This window comes from Rhinichthys klamathensis, unplaced genomic scaffold, assembly GCF_029890125.1.
Source record: "Rhinichthys klamathensis goyatoka isolate OS25496 unplaced genomic scaffold, OSU_Roscu_1.1 h1tg000109l_1, whole genome shotgun sequence".
Taxonomy (NCBI): Eukaryota; Metazoa; Chordata; class Actinopteri; order Cypriniformes; family Leuciscidae; genus Rhinichthys; species Rhinichthys klamathensis.
Window position 1 is genome coordinate 4,270,516 of NW_026606647.1, and position 20,891 is coordinate 4,291,406.

Genomic DNA, 20,891 nt, shown 5'->3' on the forward strand with positions numbered 1-20,891 from the left:
GCTTCTCTGCTCTGAAGTGCTGTATAAACACCACTCTTAAGTTTTACAGCAGATCCCTGCCAGACTCCAGGGGCCCTATTAGAGGGACACTGGACCCATGAAGATACATATTTGGGGGTAAATCTCATGACAAGCAGGTCCAAAAATAAATCAAATTCATATGATGTTTAAATGAACATTTCTCAAAATATTAAGATTTAGGGCTGCTAACTCTCGCTCAAAATGGTAATGAAAATAAAATGAATGATAATAATCAAATGGTGTACACAGCACTTGTGTGTCCATGCCGACAGGAAGACGCAGAAAATGCAACGGTAATTACGGTGATTAGGGAAAGGGAGACAATTTTACAGAGGACCCGCTAGCTATTTTTGCCCATTCAAAGTAATTGTTCATTTTGGATTCTGCTTCCCATCCTAATGAACTCTCAAACCAAGTGGGAAACGCAAGTAAAAAATTAGCTTTGGTGAGGAAATAACATGCATTTTTGGTCCAAGTTTTTCAAAAATTAAAACAAATACATTTAAATAAATTTTTAATTTGCAACGCAACAAAGAATGATTGTTTGATACTTACTAATGAAAAAAAAAAAAAAAAAAAAATTCTTATAATGTTGAAACATAATAACAACAACTTGTGGGTAACTATTTAATTTAATGACATGAGCACCTGTTTATTGAAAATATGCAACACATTTTAAATGTTACATTTTAAATACATGTCCAAAATGAATGAATGAATTTATTTAGTTAAGACAGTGAAATGTACTGTATTTGAGGCCAAATTAGGATATGGTTAAATGCAAATCTCAAACCAAGTGAGCAGTTTTTAATGCACGTGTACCTGTATCCTGTTCAGCTCCACCACTGGGCCATGCTGTCGGTCTCTAACCATGGTGGCCTGCACCACCTTACGGAATGCTGCCTCCTATAGACATTGGGGGGGGGGGGGGGGGGAATGTAAGTAAATATACTTAGGAATTGTAATTAAAATAAATAATACTCCTTTAAAATATCCTCACCTTGCCCTGTGATATGAGGATTCCACGGAGTGTGTCAAAGCCAACGGAGACACCGTGTCCAGTCTCGCCCAGTCGTCCTTCCAGGTCAAACATTGGGATGCAGGGGCAGAAGAGCTCTGAGATGTGGTGAAGTAGCAGTAATCGGTTCCTCAGGCCTATGATGGCAATCTCCTGCAAGTGGTTGTACTCCATAGGAACCTACAGACAAGCATTTAATTATTTACATGCAGCATTTAGCACATTTAAAAGGCTGAATGGTTAAATATTTAGTTCTTTGACATTTTTTTGTAGTCTGAGCTATATTTGGTGGCACGGTACCTGAGCAGGCAGTTTTCCAGCATTGGTAGGTTTACTAGTGGACCAGGCAAGTGTGTGTGCTGAGCCACAAGCCACGCGGTTGATCTTCTTGCCCTGCAGTGCTGCCACCAGCCTAGGCCGCTGAATAGCATTGGTGGTCCCATCGCCGAGCTGACCCTCATCATTGTCACCCCATGTGTACACTTCCCCTGTGTGTTTGCATTCATGTTTTTAGCATATACTTCACAAAATACAAATGACTAAGTATACAGACAGTGCCAGACAAAAGAAAATACTAAATATCTATATATAGGGTATCTGCAGTTTTTTTTTTTAAATCAATGTAAGGCTTTTTAAGACCTGCACAAATAAAATGAATACCGTATGACATGGGTAGAGCAAAATCTCTAAAAATTATTTTAACAACTTTACCATTCAAATAATAACAAAAACAAAATTTTAAACCTCACATTCCAGCTTTTAAGAAAAGGGGCGAGTCAAAATTCTAAATGAGTATATTTATTTATATTATTTAAAAAATTATTTATATCCTAATTCTAAGAATATTTAGCTTCTTTTCGATCCACCGGCTGAATGAAAATGCAGATGGAGCTTGGATGGAGATGGAACAGCAGAAATATAGCGATTACCCTGGTAACCCCTGTTTACAATGCAGCTGCACTTTTTAGGAATGCAACGAGTTTGTAGGCATGATAAAAACGATATAAGGTAAACATGATCATAATTCTTTATCAGTAGAGCATAAGCTATCGATTGGCACAGTATTTATAATTTGTAAACAGCCCTGAAACTGCAATTTTGTAGAACGTGCAACAGCGTTGCGTTTTTCCTTTGAAATGTGCAGCAGTCACATTTATCTCATTAAAGGTGGGGTATGTGATTTTCTTTGACCATTTTTTCAAAATCACTTGAAATCCTATTCCTAACCCACTTACAGCCACTGAGTTAGAAGCACTGAAATGAAAATTAAGCAATTTAATCATCTGTGGAACGGTCAGGATCATCTTTGTGCGCTTACTCAAAGCTCGTGACCCAGTCACAGTAAGTGCAAGTCGCCCCGGTACAGAGAGAGAGAGAGAGAAAGTGCAAGTTGCTTCCGTTTGGAGAATGATTGCGTGTCCATGTTCTTCGAATGGGTGGAGTCAGCGCCAGCGTTGGAGGAAAGAAGGTAGGACCTTTTGAGTTGTGTATTTTCAAAGTCTGCCAGCCGTTTTGCAAATCCCATACCCTACCTTTAAACCAATGCGTTTTAAATTTTAATATTCACAAGCCATTTCACAATTCCTGTTTTACTGCCCCCAAATTTAGGACCTCTTGAAATTATAATTAAAGACTTTTCTTATACCATTTAAGATACTTAATACTTGTTATGGCCTTAAATTTGATACAACTACATTTAAGACTTTAAAAGGACAATGTGTACGTTTTTAGGTATTTTATTATCTAAAATCAATATTTTTATTCATAAATATGTCCTCAATGGTGTACAAATACCTCTGCCAATTATCTGACTTATCCTCGTAAACGAAGAATTTATTATCTTTATATACATGGGACGGGTAGGTCCACGGAGGCTTCCATGTAGTTCCGCCATCTTCAAAAACTAGCAGAGAGGGACAAAAAGTACTAGGCCAACGCGTTTCCACAACGCGTTTTCGTTCAGAGCCCCGGCAAGTTTCACAGTCAGTAATTCATACTGTAACATTCGTTTGTTCGTTGTGTCAAGTTTGTTTGAAATAACAAACCTGTTCACCCAAAGGAACACTCGACGAGGTGCTACTAGAAGACATCCTGTGATAGCTTTTTGGAACATAACGGCTACCGTAGATGCACGCATTTGAAAAAGCTAGGCGCTGGATAGCACAATTCTTTTGAATGCAAAATATAATTTCACCGCTAGATGGGAGAAATTCCTACATATTGTCCCTTTAAAGAGCATATTGCAGGTAAAAAAAAACAACTAAATTAATATATAACCTTGTATGAAAATACCATATGAAAAGGTAATGCAGGATTTAAAATGTTTTAAAACGACATAAGGGCACTAATTTAGTAGATAAAGTGAGCGTTTCTTGGACTGCTCGTAAAAACGGCTTTTTTTTCAACATCGCGTCATTTTACGTCACGCTAGGGAGCCTCAGCCTCGCCTCAGTGCAGAGTAGGCTGGCATTCAGAGAGAGCGGCCGTGAGTCAGTGTGTTTTCGGTAGTTTTTGTATTTTAATTTATCATCGTCATGGTAAATTATTGTGTTTGTGGAGGTTGCAAAAACTCCGGCCTGTCAGGACATCGAGTCCACAGGTTTCCATAACAAGAAAAAGGACGGTGCTGTATATCTTTCGTGCCTGGTGCGGTTTGTGCAGGTGAAGAGACGGGATTTCTCTTCCGCATCGGCTTCGAGAAACGCGGTCGTGTGTAGCTTTCACTTCAGATCGTATGTAGCGTTCACTTCAGATCGTGTGTAGCGTTCACTTCAGATCGTATGTAGCGTTCACTTCAGATCGTGTGTAGCGTTCACTTCAGATCGTGTGTAGCGTTCACTTCAGATCGGAGGATTATCATCCTGGCGATATGATGGAGTTTAACATGGGATGCCGAAGCAAGAATATTGAACGTCGTATACTGTACCAATGGCATCAAATAGTGTGATATAGGTAGTCATGCCCTAAATAGAGGCAACTTGTAATTGAAAAACAAAATTACTAGGTTGATTAAATATTCAAATCTTTAATTTTCTGTTTATGTTATAACCCAGATGAAAAATATGTTTTAAAAATGTACTTGAGTATGTTTTTAGTAACTTACAATAGAAATATACTCAAGTATAGTTTTTATACATTTAATAGTATACATCTACCCTAAACATACTAATGTCTGCTGGCCTGATATACGATGGTAATAATCTGTACAATATTGTGAGCACAGTGTATCGTTAGCGAACGTGTATCTATAAGCACGTCTCTCACCAAGACACCTGTCCTGTTCTCCACTGGTTCTCCTCACACCACAACTCAATGTGTCTCTGACCGTTCTGTCTAACATTAATCCTGGCCTGTCCCTACTCTCTTGGCAGCATAGCAGGCTCATAATTGTATGGCTGTAGTCCGTCATACGAGTAAGTATTTCCTCAGCGTCCGAAATGTCATTGCGATCCATTGTTTTCCTGTTGTTTGAATCGACCGCTCTCCCGCCCGTTACGTCACGCCCGCCACGCCCATTTTCAGACGCGGAAGTAAAATTTTCTCACAAAAACGACTCCAGAAGCTTCTGTAGCGTATTTATAAGAATATTTTAAAGAAAATCTAGTTCCTACATTATTTTTCTATACATTGACTCGTTGGGTCCTCTAACCTGCAATATGCCCTTTAAGGACCCTATATATAAAATATGAATGCTATAAAAGAGCCTACAGATCTTAAACAAGATTATGATACGGGTTACAAAGGCCTGCTTAACACAATTAAAAACCAGGTTTAAAAACATAGTCCAGATGACCTACCATCCTCTGTGCAGCATACACAGTGAAGAGAACCAGTTGCTATGGCGATGACCTTCTTGCCTTGCAAACCCTGGACCTGCCGGGGTCTGCGAACATGATCATCCGAGCCGTGCCCCAGCCTGTGGTAATCACCCTTCCCCCTAAAACACACATGAACATGTAAATTACTCTAGATGCGTCCTAAATAAAATAAAAAAACGAAATAAAAGATTAGCTTACGGTACAACTGTATTGAGGGATTGATTACCATGTGTAAACTGCTCCAGACTTGGTGAGAGCCACAGAGAACTGAGAGCCGCATTCCACTTTCACAACACCCAACCCAGTTAATGAGTCAATCTAAACCGAGAAAGAGAGAATGAGATGTGAATACAGGAATCACTAAACAAGAAAACCTTTGATACTTGAGTATCTGCACAAGCAGTCTCACCTTCATAGGCACTTTACATCCGTCACTACCTCCTCGGCCCAATTTGCCATAGTCTCCGTCCCCCCATGACCACACCATGTCATCATCAGTCAGACACAGAGTCTGGGCGTCCCCGCTGCCACATGCAACGTCTATCACCCGGTGACCCTGCAGAGCCTCCACCTATACACATGCACAGGCAATGCACATATTAAACATTATATATTATACTATTAACAAAAGTATATTTAGCATCCCTTTTCAAAAATGTCCAGTTCCAATATTCAAAAAATTAAATAAAATAAATAAATTGAACTACCATTGACAAGCCTGACAAATTTTAGTGATTCAGTTTGATTGCTTAGTTTAGTTATTTAAGTATTTTTTTTAAATAATTTAAAAAGATGTAAAAAATAAAATTATTATTGTGCATGTTATAAATGAATTTCCATAATTTTTCCAGTCGCTCATTAAAACTATTTTTTGGAGATTGTACATAGCAATGGCTGATGAACTAATAAGAACTGAACATAAAATATTATACAAGTACAATATGAAATTATGATAAAATGTATTATATTACAACAGTCTTATATATATATATATATATTTTTTATGAGGTGTACATTAATGTTATTCCTTAATTGCAATTTTCATTGTTTTCATGCTAGATAAATATGCATTAAAAATGCCTAATGAACACACCAGTTTTGGTTTAAGCTGGTCTTCACTGTCTCCATGACCCAGGCGACCATAACGCCCTTTTCCCCATGTGTAGAGCTCTCCGCTGGCTGTGATGCAGGCACTATGAGCCCCACCAGCCGCAATGTCCACCACTTCCACACCTCTGAGAGACTCAATCACGCGTGGACGGTCACAAGGGCTGGGGAAAAGACCACACATACTGTACCGATTAATACAAGCTGCTATAACAAATCAGTGATAGTCCAGCGCACATATTTGAGTGGGTAATGACTTTTGGTTCTTTTAAGAACTACAGGAAGTACTGTGGTACTATACAGTGATGGTATCAGCTATTAATACAATGGTATTCTGACATATCCCATGGTATAAAATTCTGAATTTACATGATACTTAAAGACACTGGGAATGATTTTGATAGTCCACTTTAGACATTCTCCTCCTAACTACAAGTAACTTAGCAACTTACTCTCATTAGAGTATTAGTAGACAGTTAGGTTAGGGATAGTAGAATAAGTTAAAGTCAGTAGAATGTATGTTGGGGAAACATCAAAATAAAGTGTTAGCAGATATTAAGCAGACAGTCTACTAAAACTTTAACTACATGTCAACTACCAGTTACTCAGTCAACAGAATGTCTAAAGAGGACTACTGTATGGGTTCTAAAAACCATGGTACAACTATGGTACCACGTCCAATAATATACTTTTCTGTAAGCATTGTGAAAATGGAAAACAGCTGAATAATGAAAGTTAAGTATGCAGAAGGTCACTGCATGAAGATGAACAAAAGGTGCCCATATGAGGCCATCCTTAAAAATATTGTGGTTTGCAGTAACAGCGGGGAAAAAAAAGGGTCGGTAGGTAGGTCTATATTTTTTTTCCAAGATTCAATGTAAAAAAAAAAAAAAGGACAATTTTGGTCATGGTGATTACGTTGGTATGGATTTAAACAAATTTGCATATCGTGACGTCACTGACTGGGTCTTCAACCCATGCCTTCGGGCGCACCATTGCGAACCTCATTCTGATACAGATTATAGACCACAAACAATTTTAAATCTTTGTCAAAAAACATATTTATTGCATTAATTCCAGCTGCATTCATTTAAAAAAAAAAAAAAAAAAAAAAAAGCAGAATCAATTTTAAAAAAAAGACACTAGATTTCAATGAAAGTGGATTTTCAGAGGGAAACAAATAAATTAAAATGACTAATCTCACCAGCGCCACTCCGACCAATAAAACAGCGCATTTGGCATTTTGGCACCATACGTTTACATTTGACCCATAAACCTCTGATATTATTAACGGAAATCAGTGAGATCAAATGGCTAGGCGCATTGTAGAAACTATAGGCCTATTAAGTAGTCCTGACATATTATGGAATGGTCGATTTTCTTTAGTGCAATTTAGTGCATTTCGGTATGGGATGTGCTGTTTTATTGGTCAGCGCGGCGCTGGTGAGATTATTTCGCACCGCGCTGACCATTGGATGGCGCAAGCAAACACTTCCTCCCTTTATTTTATAACACACCGAAAGTGGGACGAGACGGCGCGGTGTTACAGAGTTCGCGCTGACATGTAATCTGCGCGGCTCAATGGGCCGAGCCGCGACAGACTCGACAGCGCAGCGCGAACTCTGTAACACCGCGCCGTCTCGTCCCACTTTCGGTGTGTTTGGCTTCCCATACTTATGTGTGTTTGTTTGTCAGAGCCTGTGCAGTTGCTGTGTGACACACGTTCGCGCCGGGCATATCGTGACCGTGACGAGCTGGACGCCCTCCGAGAAAAGGCCGCTAACATCGATTCCCTATTCCCTATTTGACCATTAAGAATTTCGAATAATGAGCGACTAAATGTAGGCTCATACAGACGTATTTCACAAGCAGCCGCGCCGCAGCCATCATCACCGAGCGCGAACCATTGACAGTGAATGAAACGAAGCGAACGCACAGACCATAATGTGACATGCGTAAACCAATGTTGTAAAGATAATCATCATAGATGACGCCACGGGTTTTTATTTAAAAGAAAGAACGTAGCCTACGCAATTTATATTCACAATACTTACTATAATATATTATTTATATTATTTTATTGTATTTGTATTAGTTGTTTGAAGAGTATAAAAAAAATCGGTCGGTCTTAATGAAAGTTTACAACCGGCAAGTCGGTCGGACTAAAAGGGAAAAAAAATAATAATAATAATTGGGTCGGTCCTAATTTGACAGGGTCGGTCGGGTTACAGCAAACAAGAATATTTTTAAGGATGGCCTGAAAAGACAACAGTAGTAACCACAGTATGAGGCTGACCTTCTGTTTCCATGACCCAGTTTCCCATCTTCAGCCTCTCCCCAGGAGTACAGTTCTCCTTCAGAGGAGAGAGCCAAACAGTGCTTGCCCCCAGAGTTCACAGCCACCTTCCGGATGAAAACATGCTGGATTGACTCCAGCAGGGTCGGAGTGGAGACGGACTCTGTGCCCCCTATTCCCAGCCGACCGCCGGCACCATATCCTGTAGCATACAGCTGAGGACAGCAAAGACAAGTTACTAAGGACATTATTCAGCTGACACTAGATATTAGAGCAACTGCTACAACAGAGGTCCTGTACAACATAGGTTTAATTATGCATTTAATTATGTATCAGCTGAGAAGAGAAAAAAAAAAAAATACAAATGAAATTTATATTGAAAAATATAAGTCTTTTAAAATGTAAAAAGCAGACAAAGCCTTACTTTCCCATCAGCAGTGACCGCAAACAAGGTCTGCTCTCCACCGATCAGCTGAACAGGTCGCAGTGTTGCAAGAGCTTCTGTTGGTGTGGGAACCTTGACTTTTGCCCCTTCAATACCACCTAACTGACCCCTGTGATTGTGTCCCCAGCCATAGATGGTCCCACTGCCACCCGCTGAGAGTGTCCAATCATCTGGCCGTCTATATAACAGTAAACATGAACAAATCACAAAATTTAACAAATGACTTTGGAATCCCGACCATTTAAAGCATCACTTAAAAGGTACAACATTTTTGCTTATGCTTCACTGGCTGAAACAATACATTACCTGTTCATCCACTGAACTAACTGCTCATCCTGCTCTCTTTTAAACAGGTCATGACTCTCATGGAGCGTGTTCATGTTCTCATGGTCTGCCATCAGCTCACGGACTTTCTTTGCCACCTGGTGAAAATGAAGAAAATTTAGGATCAGTATTAATTGTACCATCACCACAAAAAACAACAACAAAAAAAACAGCGCATTGCTGCCATTATACATGGTTTTATAAACTAGAAAATGTTTTTACATTACAAATATTATAGTCAAAAATTATGTATGCACATACAAATTTTTTTTACACCGGAAAATCAAAGATAATTCATTAGATCAGATGCATATACATGTACATAAAAGAAGGTATAAATGTATAAAATAGCTTTACAAAATGCTTCAAGATGATGTCAAGACATCATCTGTTGTTTTTGTCTTGATTGTCAAGAATTTCTCTAATTTCAAACCAATATGAGAAATGCCTACCTCATCCAGGAAAGGGCGGGGCAAAGGGGTCCTCTTGTCCAGAGCCACTGCCACTCGGGAGGCGGTGCAATAGCGGCGGAACCACGCCCACTTGTGTGTCTCAGCGCAGCATGGAAGAGTGTCCAACTCCAGATCACATGCAAGTGCCACCAACACCTAAACAAGACAAAAATAAAACATTATTTCTGGAAAACTCATCTCTCAAACTTACGAAGTACGTCTGTTAGGCAGACAAACGCACCTTGAAGAACGGGCTGTGGAGTAGCTGTTTCCCACCCCGGACTATAGGTTCCTCATACTCATACTGTCTCTGTAAAGCCTCAGGAAGTCCTTTCACCAGAGCAGCTAATGCACTTCCTGTAAAACTCTACACAACATTCAGAAAAAGTTGATTATACAACAAAAAATAAAGAAATTAATTATATATATATACATACAATACAAAAATGTACATTGTCTAACCATAGAGCGAGCTTCTCCTTCGTTATCTCCTAAGAGGCGATTGATGTTTATGGACTGTCCATATTCGGTGGTAAGGAGCTTGCGTAGTCTCTGCAGGGCCCACATACGATGACCAGCCGCTGACCATGCACATAGAAACAGAAAGACAGAAACAAATATTTATTATAAAACATCAAATTTGAGATTTCAGGATGGCATTAAATCACCTTGTAATATATACCCTTACAAAGACATTTAAATTCTAGACTAAAATTAGACGTGTATAATGTTGGAAAATATAAAATGCAAAATCCAGACTGGTGGAAAAGTAATTAATACTAATAATTATTTGTATTATTAGTTATTTCATATCTAATAAAACAAATTATTCTGAAACTGTTACAAGTCTAATAAACTACACATTTAGGTAGCATTGTGGTTTTGAAACAATTATAATGTCTATGATATAGGCAAGGCAAGTTTATTTATATAGCACATTCCATACACAATGGTAATTCAAAGTGCTTTACATAGAAGAAATTAAAATAATCAATAGAAAGAAGAACAATTAAAACAGTTTAGAATAAAAAAGAAAAGAAAATACAGTGTAATCAGTCGGACGTACAGTGGCACAGTACTCATTCAGTAAATGCACAGCTAAACAGATGTGTTTTGAGTCTGGATTTGAATGTGACTACTGTAGGAGCACATCTGATCTCTTCTGGAAGCTGGTTCAGCTGCGGCTGCCATAATAGCTAAAAGCGGACTCACCATGCTTAGAGTGAACCCTTGGTATTTCTAGCTGATGTGATCCTAATGATCTGAGTGATCTGTTGGGTTTATATTCAGTGCGTATATCTGCAATGTATATAACACCCTAAACCATAAAATGATTGTAAATTTTTTTTTATATTTATATACTATATTTAATTAGATAATTATTTAATTAAATCAATTTGTATTTTTTCGCATTCGTCAATAGGTGGCACAAAATACCATCACAACATTTTTGAAAACAGTCAGTTCCCTCCATAGATTTTTTTTTTTTACAAAAAAATAAACAACTTGGATTTTCATTATGAATGGCCTATTTCAATGTCAGAAAGGAAAACTTCGCCAAAATGAGACGAGTTTGTGTGTATGATAATATAAAAACTGTAAACGCTTCTTTCAAATGGTTTTTCTCTTACCCAATGCGCTGAGCTGGGCACAAGCAGCAAGTGAAGCTGCCAACCTCGGCACGATGCTGCGATTTGAAGCAAAGTTCAGGCGAAAGTCTAGCAGACATGTTACTAGATCCATCGAAGGGCAAGACAGAATGCAACGGTCTGATAGGAGGTCTTTAGGACCTGCGAGTAATTCAATAAAAGGTCAAGCACTTCAGAAAATGAAGCATGAAAAATGAAGAGAGGTCATATTAAACTGATACCAGCAGCCGGCATGATGGGATAGACAGTGAAGCGCCAGCCCCAGCCATTAACAGAGCCGTCACTAGTGAACTTCCATTTGAGCTCATCTCCTGGAATCCTCAATTCACTGGACCAATCGGACCACTCACGGCCTGAAGGGGTAAAGACAAGTAAAGGTTCAAGCAACAACTTTTTGACAGGTGTTTCAATAAAAAGACAAAAGAAATGTCACCTGATCGAACAGACACAATCCTATTGGCTCCGTCCATGATGGTAAGTGGGTCATGTCTCCTTTCTGTTGAACACTGGCGATCAAACTCTACCCTCAAACCTTCAGCACCTGAAACCATTTAAATAAGATTTCTTATGAGATTTGAATATTTTAAATTATTCATTATTTTCCACAGAGCATCTACACAATTCGAAAGTTCTGGGGTCAGAAATTGCTGCACTTTTGATCAATTTAATGCATCCTTGCTGAATAAAAGTCATTAAGACTTTAAAAAACAAAAACAAACAAATAAATGCTGTTCTTTTGAACTTTCTATTCAAAGGATCCTGAAAATAATGTATCATGCTTTCCACAAACAATTATGCAGCATGAAGTTTTTTTTTTTTACATTGATAATAATAATAAGAAATGTTTCTTGTGCATCAAATCAGCATATTAAAATGATTTCTGAAGGATCATGTGACACTGAAGACTGGAGTAATGACTGCTGAATAGATAATATTTAAATGGAAAATTTTAAATTGTAATAATTTCACAATATTATTTTTACTGTATTTATCATTAAATAATAATCGGTTGGTTCATTCACATCCTCATTAAATTACTATAGCTTTACATTTTCTGAAAAACATTGCTTTGCTTAATTATGACAAAGTTTAACAATTAGTTTTAGGGATGTGTTCAATTGAGTAATAATGACACTTTGGCAAGCACCACTAATGAGGTTGTAATGGCTGCTACATAATGAAGGATGCTACATAAACAGAAAAGCATAAGGTGACCTGGTATTTTCACAGTTCCACTGGTGGAAGTGTCGTCAGTGTACGGGTGACTGCTCTCCACCACCACAGGCTGCGAGGACAGTCGTCCACTTTGAGAGTCTGTAGCCACATCTTCTAACTCAGTCACACACAGTTCCAGCAACATATCTGCCACCTGCGTGCAAACAAATACATTCAGATATGAGTACACAAAGCCCAAAAAGATGAAATTATTCCAATTTAGTTAGGAAAACGTGTAGTGAGTAACTGAAGAGCTGTTTTTTTTTTTACCTGTGTGAAGGCTGCACCCATGCCAGATAGCACAGCAGACAGCACTTCCTTGCCTTTATCACCTGAGCGCAGAGACACGGCCAGTTTCAACAGGTCCACCATCACACGTGTGTCATCGGGAACCAGCAGACCGGTGAACTCATCCAGATATTGTGGCTCTGGGCCCACTGCTTTACTCTGACTCTCAGAGTCCTGTTTCAATAAATCAAACCAGGCTAACTTCAGTTTATATAAAGGATTGTGGCACAACATACAAATGTAATCCAATTTTCAAACAGACTTAAAATGCATGCATTTCATTTTAATGATCAGGAACAAACATCTAAAAAGTATGATCAACAGGAACATTTAAACCAATCAATTAAAACAAAAATCAAACCAATTAAAATCTATTTAAAATTAAAATTAAAAATAAATTAAACAAAAAAATATAATCTATTTGTTTGAATTTATAAAAAGTATTGCAAGACAGCATTTGTGACTGACCTCCTTGGTTTTGGTCATAGTCTCAGCAATGATGCTGGCAGCACCAGGGTCATCTGTGACCGGGATGAAGGGCCGAGATGAGGCAGAGGCAGGGGTCACCGCTGAAGACGGGGTAGTGGCATCCTCAGATGTGGTCACCTAGACCACACAATAACATATGACAGAATGCGCATTTAAATGCAGATCAAGTACTTTTTTTTTTTTTTTCATTTAAATGATTGTTTCGTAAAAAGGAAAATAAATGTAAAAAATAGGCGAAAGAAGTTGAACATTATGGGATACTGAAAATTAAGCATTAAATAAACAAACGTGAACGATGCAGTCGTGCACAGGCAGAATTCTTCACCTCTCCTCGTTTGCTGTCCATCCAGGGGTGCGGACTGACCCTCTCCTCAGTCTCTGAGAGCAGGGCTGGACCCTCAGCCTCACAGGGGCTGGAAGCTGATGAACAATCTGAGGGTGGCACCGGAGAGCTGGAGGGACATTCCAATGGAATCATACAGGCAGGCATCAATGCTCCCACCACTGCATCCCTACGGATTTCAAATGACATGAGAGTGATTAAGTGATGCCAAAGCTTTTGTTTTATTTTATGGAACAGAAAAACAAATCAACCTGGGAAGCAAAGTAGTTCTGAAGCCATTAAAGTCATACCTGGCATACATGATCTGCAGGGATGAGAGCACATGGGAAAGGGCCTGCTGTTTGGCCAGATTACCATCCAGAGAGAGCAGGATCTTTGCCAGAGATGGCCTATTGGGCTTCACACTGCTTACACCATTCAGCTTATTACTCAGTAAAGATGGGTCACTGTCTGATGGCACACCTATTAAAGAGAAAAAGAAAGAAAATCACCCACAAAATCTTAGATTTTAAGAAACAGGCACACAGTGACATCAAGGTAATGGACATAGGGAAGATTTTACCAAGATAAGAGGCTCCAAGAGAGTCCCTGGCAGTCTGGAAGAGGACCGGCTCATGGACGGAGGGTGTGGTGACATCTACGGTGGTCCAGGCCACGCTGTGAGAGGAGCCGCAGGCCACACGGGTAATTTTTTGCCCCTCTAGACCCTGCACCAGCGTAGGCTTCCTGTTGACCGTGGTTGTGCCGTTCCCCTGCTGCCCATGGTCATTATCCCCCCACGCGTACACCTACCAAAACAACATTTCATCTTACACTGAAGCGAAATAGCTTTTCATCAATACAAGGAGAGTTGTTTACTATGCTTGTTTTATTTTTATTTTGGCACACTAAACGACTCATGATGCAAAGTAAAAGGAAGGAGTTCTTGTGCAAAAAACTAACTCGTTGGCCCACCTGTCCAGTGTCTGTGACAGCCAAGCAGTGCAGAGCCCCTACAGCGACATGAACAATCTTCTTCCCCCTCAGTCCTTCAACCATCTGGGGTTTGCGCACGTGAACATCTGTGCCGTGACCCAGTCTGAAGTAATCGCCCTTACCCCTGCACAATGCAACAACATGAAATTTCAATCATGTTAGGGATTACTTGGAAAAAAGCTAACTCCTAAATCATGAACTGTATTGTATTGTAATGCCTCTGAAAAATCCAGATATCCTTTTAAATTCATACCAGGTCCACACAACTCCAGATTTGGTGAGGGCGAGGGAGAATTGAGCTCCACATTCGATCTGACACACTCCCTGCCCATTCAGACGCTCAATGTTCTGAGGAATGTTACAGCCTTCACTGCCGCCACGGCCCAGCTTCCCAAAGTCTCCATCTCCCCATGAGAACACCATTCCTACAAAACATACATTTATATAACTTCAGCTATGTATATATATGTATATATATATATATATATATATATATACAAATCTGAAATCGTTCAACCCCTAGTGTGTGTTTTTAAGTCTACATTTATGTGACTAAAGTGTTGACAATACATTTCTGCGCAACTGAATGATTCTCTGTGCGTGCAGTGTGCACGTGATGCGCGAGCTTCTGTATGTGTGCGTGTTACAATACAGCACCCATTAGTTTAGAACGGCGTGTAACTTACGTGTACAATAAGCTGTTTAAAACGTGCATTCTCCCGATCAGTTTTGAGCATCTAGATAGTATAATCAAACATATTGTGGAGCGCTCTCGGAGAATGCATTTATTTGTCATTTTAACTGTTTAGACACAGAGGTTTAAACTGGACTTCCAAGATTTCTTATCCTGTTGCACCCTCTACTGGCCAGGACCAGCGACATCAAGCTTAAAGTGTCATGGCAGAGCATTAAGGTCGAGCACACACACACACAAACCAAAACCGCCTTAAATGAAATCTACAAAACAAAATGCAGGTATCTACCTTCATCTGTCAGGGCAAGAGTCTGGGCATCTCGACTTCCACAAGCCACCTGGACAACACGATGCCCTAAAAGCACCTTGACCTGCGAACCAGATACAGAGTTTGATCTACTGCCATCAGGGACACACTGTACTAAACAGCATCAAGTTTAATTTCAACTGTTGTACAAAGAGCATAAGCAAAGTCTCTTTAAAACAAGTCAGTTCACTCTACGGTCATCTTGGCAATTTGATAGTTGTTTTCTAAGTATGCAACAGGCATACAAGTACAGCTCCTACTTACATGAATAGGGAAAGACAGAAATCTCCAAAACTGTCAAGATTCAGTTTTAACTGCATATAAAAAAAAAATCCTATAATAATGACATTATAAAATGTATTTCTTTAGCTCAAAATCGCACTTAAAACTGTATGTTTGGGCCAGTTAAAGGGCACTGTGCAAAAAATGATTAAATTGGCTCAAAAGCTTGATTTTTTTGGACTTTTGGAGCCGACGTATTAAGCATTATTGTGAATTTCTCCAAATCAATTTTCAAAGTTGTACAGCACCTCCACCTTATAGGGATTGCTCTACAAAATATACTGGAACCCTGCAGTTCTGAACCGAGAGGTCTGAGTTTACTGAGGTAAGTAAAAGAAATACCAGTTTGGGTCTGAGCTGAGTGGTGTTGTCCCCGTGGCCCAGGCGGCCATATTCACCCAGACCCCAGCTGTACAATTCTCCACTGGAGGTGATGGCAGCACTGTGAGAGCTGCCACAGGCGATGTCTCGGATGCGCTTGGTTTTCAATGCCTCAATTAGCCGTGGCTTATCACAGTTCCTGGTTAAAAAAAATATTCTCATCAGATCCCTCAAGAAATCTTCTACATGTTCTACATTACTGTGGGAGAAGGTGCAAATAACCTACATTCGGCTGAAGTGCCCAAGCTTGCCATCATCTCCTTCACCCCAAGAGAACACTTTCCCATCCACAGTCAACGCCATGGCATGCCTTCCACCTGCACACACAGTTAATCCACCTTAAACAAGTTCTGACAACATGGGATGCTTTCCTTAAAGGGGATCTATTATGCAAAATTCACTTTAACATTGTTTTTGAACATAACTGTGTACACAAACACCCTATTGTGGTAAAAATCTATCCACTCAGTTTGTGATTTTCCCCATAAATCTGAAACAGTGTTTTATAATGAGCTGTTCAGGAATGTACTCCAATGTGACATCACATTGGAACAGACCCAGTCCACGACTGGTGACAGAATCTGCCCTATTAGCTTAGCTCCTCCCATCAGTGAGCTGCACACAGTCCACCATGTTTATCTCCTCACCAGAGCATTTAACAAAGAAATGTACTAAAGTTGTTCAATCAAGAGCAGTGATTTATTTTCTGTTTTTCTTTTGTTGTTTGATTCATATTAACAGCATATAGCAGTAGGTACCAATAACCAACTCTAGAACTGCAGAGCCACACGTCACAGCAATGTGAGGACAGCAGTCTAAGGCCAGCAGCCCCAGACTGGTGTTGGGTTGGAGCTTATAGCATCATTGGCCTCAGACTGCTGTGACATGTGGTTCTAAGGTTCAGCAGTTAGATATAGTTGTAGGTAATGTATATTACGCTGCTGTCAATTTAATACACAGCTGGGAAAAAAATTTGCATGTGTATATTAGATCTGCTTACTGTACATTCATAGACATAACCGACTGTTTTTATGTGAACTTTGTCAAATACACACAAGGTTATGTCAAACACAGTTTAAGAGCAATTACACGTGAAAAGATGTTTTGTGCGTTTTTGACAGTATCCGAGGCATAAGGCACAGCACTATTCTGGATGGGGCGGGGAACAGTAACTCATTTGCATTTAAAGATACATGCATGAAAACATGTTTTAACGTGTACTCAAAAATGCATTTCTATTCACTTGCATTTTCAACACGGTATAATAAATTATCATAATAGGTACCCTTTAAAACAGAAAAAGGGCATACCTGAATGTACAGCAACCTTTTTGACCACATAGTTGCTGAGGGCAGATATCTGTCTTGGTATAGGGATGGTTCCACTGGACAGTCCTAAACCAAGTCTTCCGTTAGTGGCCTCTCCACAGGCATATACTTTACCTTCAGCAGTCACTGGAAAGACAAAGAATCAATCATTATTTTGGTTAAAGGAGTAAAAATGTAATACAATTATAAACATCCAATGCTATGGCAAATCATTTCAGATTTAAAATACAACCAGAAAGACACATTTGTAACAGGGCATTGAGTGTCCCTTTGCAAAATGACAGTAACCGCAGTATAATACACAAGCCTCACATTTTTTCCCCATAAAAATCTCACATTTTATTAAGCAGTAAGCAAAAGAACAAAGGCCTGCTTTTGTTATTTTTAAACAACTCACCAGCAAAAAGACTTTTAGAGCCTCCAGCAACCTGCACTACATTCAGAGCAGACAGCGTCTCTGAGAATGATGGGACTTTGATCTGAGAGAGAGAGCAAGACAATAAGATTTGTCAATGCAAGCTATAGCTAAAAAAGTTATGCTATCAAGCATTCAAGCAAAAATATTGTTTTTAATCAAATTAATTTTTAAAAAGTAAATAAAATAGAATGCATTTAATACATTAAAAATAAATGTAAAATATATATTTTTAAATAAATAAAAAACTACAAAACTGAATGCATTTACACATTACTGACCTTGGACCCCTTAAGTCCTCCAAGCTGGTCCTTATCGTTGAGACCCCAGACAAAGACTTTAGTTCTGATGGTGGCAGCAGACTCCAGCCCTGACAACCTCTTTCGAGTCAGACTGCAAAGAGAGGTCGAAAAAAGAAACTCAATGACATACCAGATCATGTGTTTTCTTCTATACTAAACCATCTTTATCACACACCTTCCAGTCGCTGTCTTCTCATCCTCCTCTTCCTCATTGTCAGATGCCAGGAAAGGCACAGTAGCCAGATCTTCATCCTCTGCACGGACTCGACCCACAATGCTCAAACCATGGATCTTACAGTCAATCCCTGAGCTCCGGCACTGTTTTATGGCAATCTCGATGTACCTGTGATACTGAACACACAAATACAAGAGTGCTCAGCATTCCTAAAAAAACAGCCCTGAAGAAAAGATGTTTGTGAGGAAATTCAAACCAACATCTGTGCAGTCATTGAGTAGTGAGACCGCGGTGTCTGTGGGATTGATGTTGATGGTCTTCAGCTCGATCAAGTTATTGAGCGAGCTTCCACCTGGAGGACAAACACAGTTAAATCAGGTCACCCATAAAAGGTTAGACTATGACTGACCTGAAAAAGCTTCATGGTTTTTTACCTGACACCACCACCAGTGAAGGCATGTAGCTGCTGTCAGCTGGATCTACAATCATTTTCAGTCTGTGGACCAAGATATCTGGGAATAGCTCCAACCTGATCCAGTGCTATTGAAAACCAGCAAAACAAAAACACATAACAGATTTTCTTTCCTCAAACTTACAACCAAGTGTTTCCAATTTATCTCTGATATGCGAACAAGCAAATGAACACTCAAAATCATTCAAAAGATTGGGGTCAATAATATATTTGATATTGTTTTAAAATCTCTTATGCTCAGCAAGGCTGAATTTAATCAAACACAGTAAAACTAATAAGTAATATTGTGAAACCATAATACTGAACAATTTGAAAATAACTTTTCTAATGTAATATATTTTAAAATGTACTGTATTCCTATGATGGCATTGAAGAACACACATGATCTTTCAGAAATCATTCTAATATGCTGATTTGATGCTAAAGAAACATTTCTTATTATTATCTGTTGAAAACAGTTGTGCTTCAAAATATTATTAATGTCTTTGCTATAACTAAATTGTTGTTTTACTCAATTGTAAGTATACATTTTTTCAAAACATATCTTACTGACCCCAAACTTTTGAATGGAAGTGTATGCCTATAATGACAGACCTTGCCCTGAGAGCCTGAGGACTGCCAGCACTGCTCTCCAGAGTCTATGAGCCTCGACGCCTGGTTAACAGAGGACGACACGCTGAGGTTCTTCACCACCCTGGACCACTCGTCAATCAGCATCCCACGCTGACTGCTGTGATGTCTCTTCAGCTGCTTTCCTGAGCGCCCACTGAAGGTGGGTGACTGACCTAAAGAGAAATGATTAGGTCAAACCAGACTGGTTACATCCCATGAAGAAATGTACACTGGTGTAATGCTACACTACATAAAGTAGCTATTAAATAATACACAGAATTCTCTCAGACCTGGTTCATTTATTCGTCCGAATGAATGTCTAGGGTTGTGTTTACGGGTCTTGAAGCAGCTCTCACAAAAGTCAAAGTCATCACAGCTCCGACACTTAAACCTGGGGCCATTTATAGGGAACATCTGACATCCGTCACACCTAAGGAAAGTGAAAGTTAAGAAAATGTTTATTAGTTGTTTATTTAGTCATTGTCTTGACGTGATTTCCACTTGTACTCTGTGTACCTGACACCAGGATGTATGCTGGGCACAAGCTCCATCTCTGACAGCAGTCCAGTCCAGTGTGACTGCTGAGGAAAGTCCACTATCACATCCTTCCCATTGGCACTGAAGGCTGGACACAAATGTTACACACTATGATGAAACCCAAATACAACAGTTCTCAATTATAGCTGAATAGACAACCATGTTCTACAGGTTTGAGATATATAGCAAAACAAATGGCTAAATACAAAACGGGATATTTCACTCAATAATAGGAAACAAACAGGTTTTGAACAACATGAGGATGAGCTGCTCATTTTAGGGGTGAATTGTTCCTCTAAAGCCGTGAAGAGAAATAGTTTAAACAATTATGTTACCTTTGACCACACCCACACTCCTGTGAGTGACAGATCCCCACTTATACTTTGGCGTTGTGACCGAGGGCTTAACTCGCACTTTATCACCAATCTTTATATGAGACGGAGAACTCTGAGGAGGAAATCCTGGGAAATACAGAATTACATTTATTTATTTAAAAAATAAATAAAATAATGACCTAAATCCACTTTATATGGGCTGTTGAAGTCCTAATATAAAAATTTTTTGTCATTCGATTTTTTATTTTTATTTTATTTTAAAGCTGCGTTATAGTGTGTAAGAGCAGAGCAGAACAGAAAGAGTATTACCCAACAGCTCAGTGTGGATGTAACGGACCCAGTAAGTTCCTCCTTTTTGCTGCCAGTCACACTGCACATTCAGATCATGTAGGCCGTCTCTGTCCAGCTTTATCACTTTACCCACATCTCCCTCATATACTTCCTCATACGTCCTGCAGCAACGCACCATCATGCCCACCTGCAACACACCCAGTTCAATCAGGTTGCCTCTCAAGTACATTCATCTCATTTTAAGGATATTTCAATACTTTTACAGGAAACCCAAAATACCCATTTTTAAAGTGCATATGCAAACCAGTTAGTACAGAGGT

At 39.3% G+C, this 20,891-nt stretch overlaps 1 protein-coding gene across 4 annotated transcripts in view; it reads right to left on the reverse strand.

Annotated features, from left to right (window-relative positions):
* The window catches only part of herc2 (HECT and RLD domain containing E3 ubiquitin protein ligase 2), a 74,284-nt gene that overhangs the window by 6,679 nt on the left and 46,714 nt on the right, over positions 1-20,891 (reverse strand). For all 4 annotated transcript variants that reach the window (XM_056253959.1, XM_056253960.1, XM_056253958.1 and 1 more), the window contains 38 exons: positions 20,590-20,758; positions 20,281-20,406; positions 19,925-20,033; positions 19,699-19,838; positions 19,391-19,581; positions 18,759-18,864; positions 18,585-18,676; positions 18,325-18,500; positions 18,129-18,240; positions 17,830-17,911; positions 17,415-17,558; positions 16,331-16,421; positions 16,066-16,243; positions 15,424-15,505; positions 14,694-14,865; positions 14,420-14,564; positions 14,028-14,253; positions 13,756-13,927; positions 13,448-13,634; positions 13,102-13,239; positions 12,616-12,807; positions 12,346-12,499; positions 11,564-11,671; positions 11,352-11,483; positions 11,113-11,271; positions 9,944-10,062; positions 9,723-9,848; positions 9,482-9,637; positions 9,012-9,127; positions 8,685-8,883; positions 8,261-8,475; positions 5,951-6,128; positions 5,267-5,428; positions 5,084-5,175; positions 4,837-4,976; positions 1,340-1,527; positions 1,022-1,219; positions 844-927 (listed from right to left, as the gene is read on the reverse strand). In XM_056253959.1, coding sequence (XP_056109934.1) covers positions 844-927; positions 1,022-1,219; positions 1,340-1,527; positions 4,837-4,976; positions 5,084-5,175; positions 5,267-5,428; positions 5,951-6,128; positions 8,261-8,475; positions 8,685-8,883; positions 9,012-9,127; positions 9,482-9,637; positions 9,723-9,848; positions 9,944-10,062; positions 11,113-11,271; positions 11,352-11,483; positions 11,564-11,671; positions 12,346-12,499; positions 12,616-12,807; positions 13,102-13,239; positions 13,448-13,634; positions 13,756-13,927; positions 14,028-14,253; positions 14,420-14,564; positions 14,694-14,865; positions 15,424-15,505; positions 16,066-16,243; positions 16,331-16,421; positions 17,415-17,558; positions 17,830-17,911; positions 18,129-18,240; positions 18,325-18,500; positions 18,585-18,676; positions 18,759-18,864; positions 19,391-19,581; positions 19,699-19,838; positions 19,925-20,033; positions 20,281-20,406; positions 20,590-20,758 — 5,556 coding nt within the window. The remainder of the gene's footprint in view (positions 1-843; positions 928-1,021; positions 1,220-1,339; positions 1,528-4,836; positions 4,977-5,083; positions 5,176-5,266; positions 5,429-5,950; positions 6,129-8,260; positions 8,476-8,684; positions 8,884-9,011; positions 9,128-9,481; positions 9,638-9,722; positions 9,849-9,943; positions 10,063-11,112; positions 11,272-11,351; positions 11,484-11,563; positions 11,672-12,345; positions 12,500-12,615; positions 12,808-13,101; positions 13,240-13,447; positions 13,635-13,755; positions 13,928-14,027; positions 14,254-14,419; positions 14,565-14,693; positions 14,866-15,423; positions 15,506-16,065; positions 16,244-16,330; positions 16,422-17,414; positions 17,559-17,829; positions 17,912-18,128; positions 18,241-18,324; positions 18,501-18,584; positions 18,677-18,758; positions 18,865-19,390; positions 19,582-19,698; positions 19,839-19,924; positions 20,034-20,280; positions 20,407-20,589; positions 20,759-20,891) is intronic.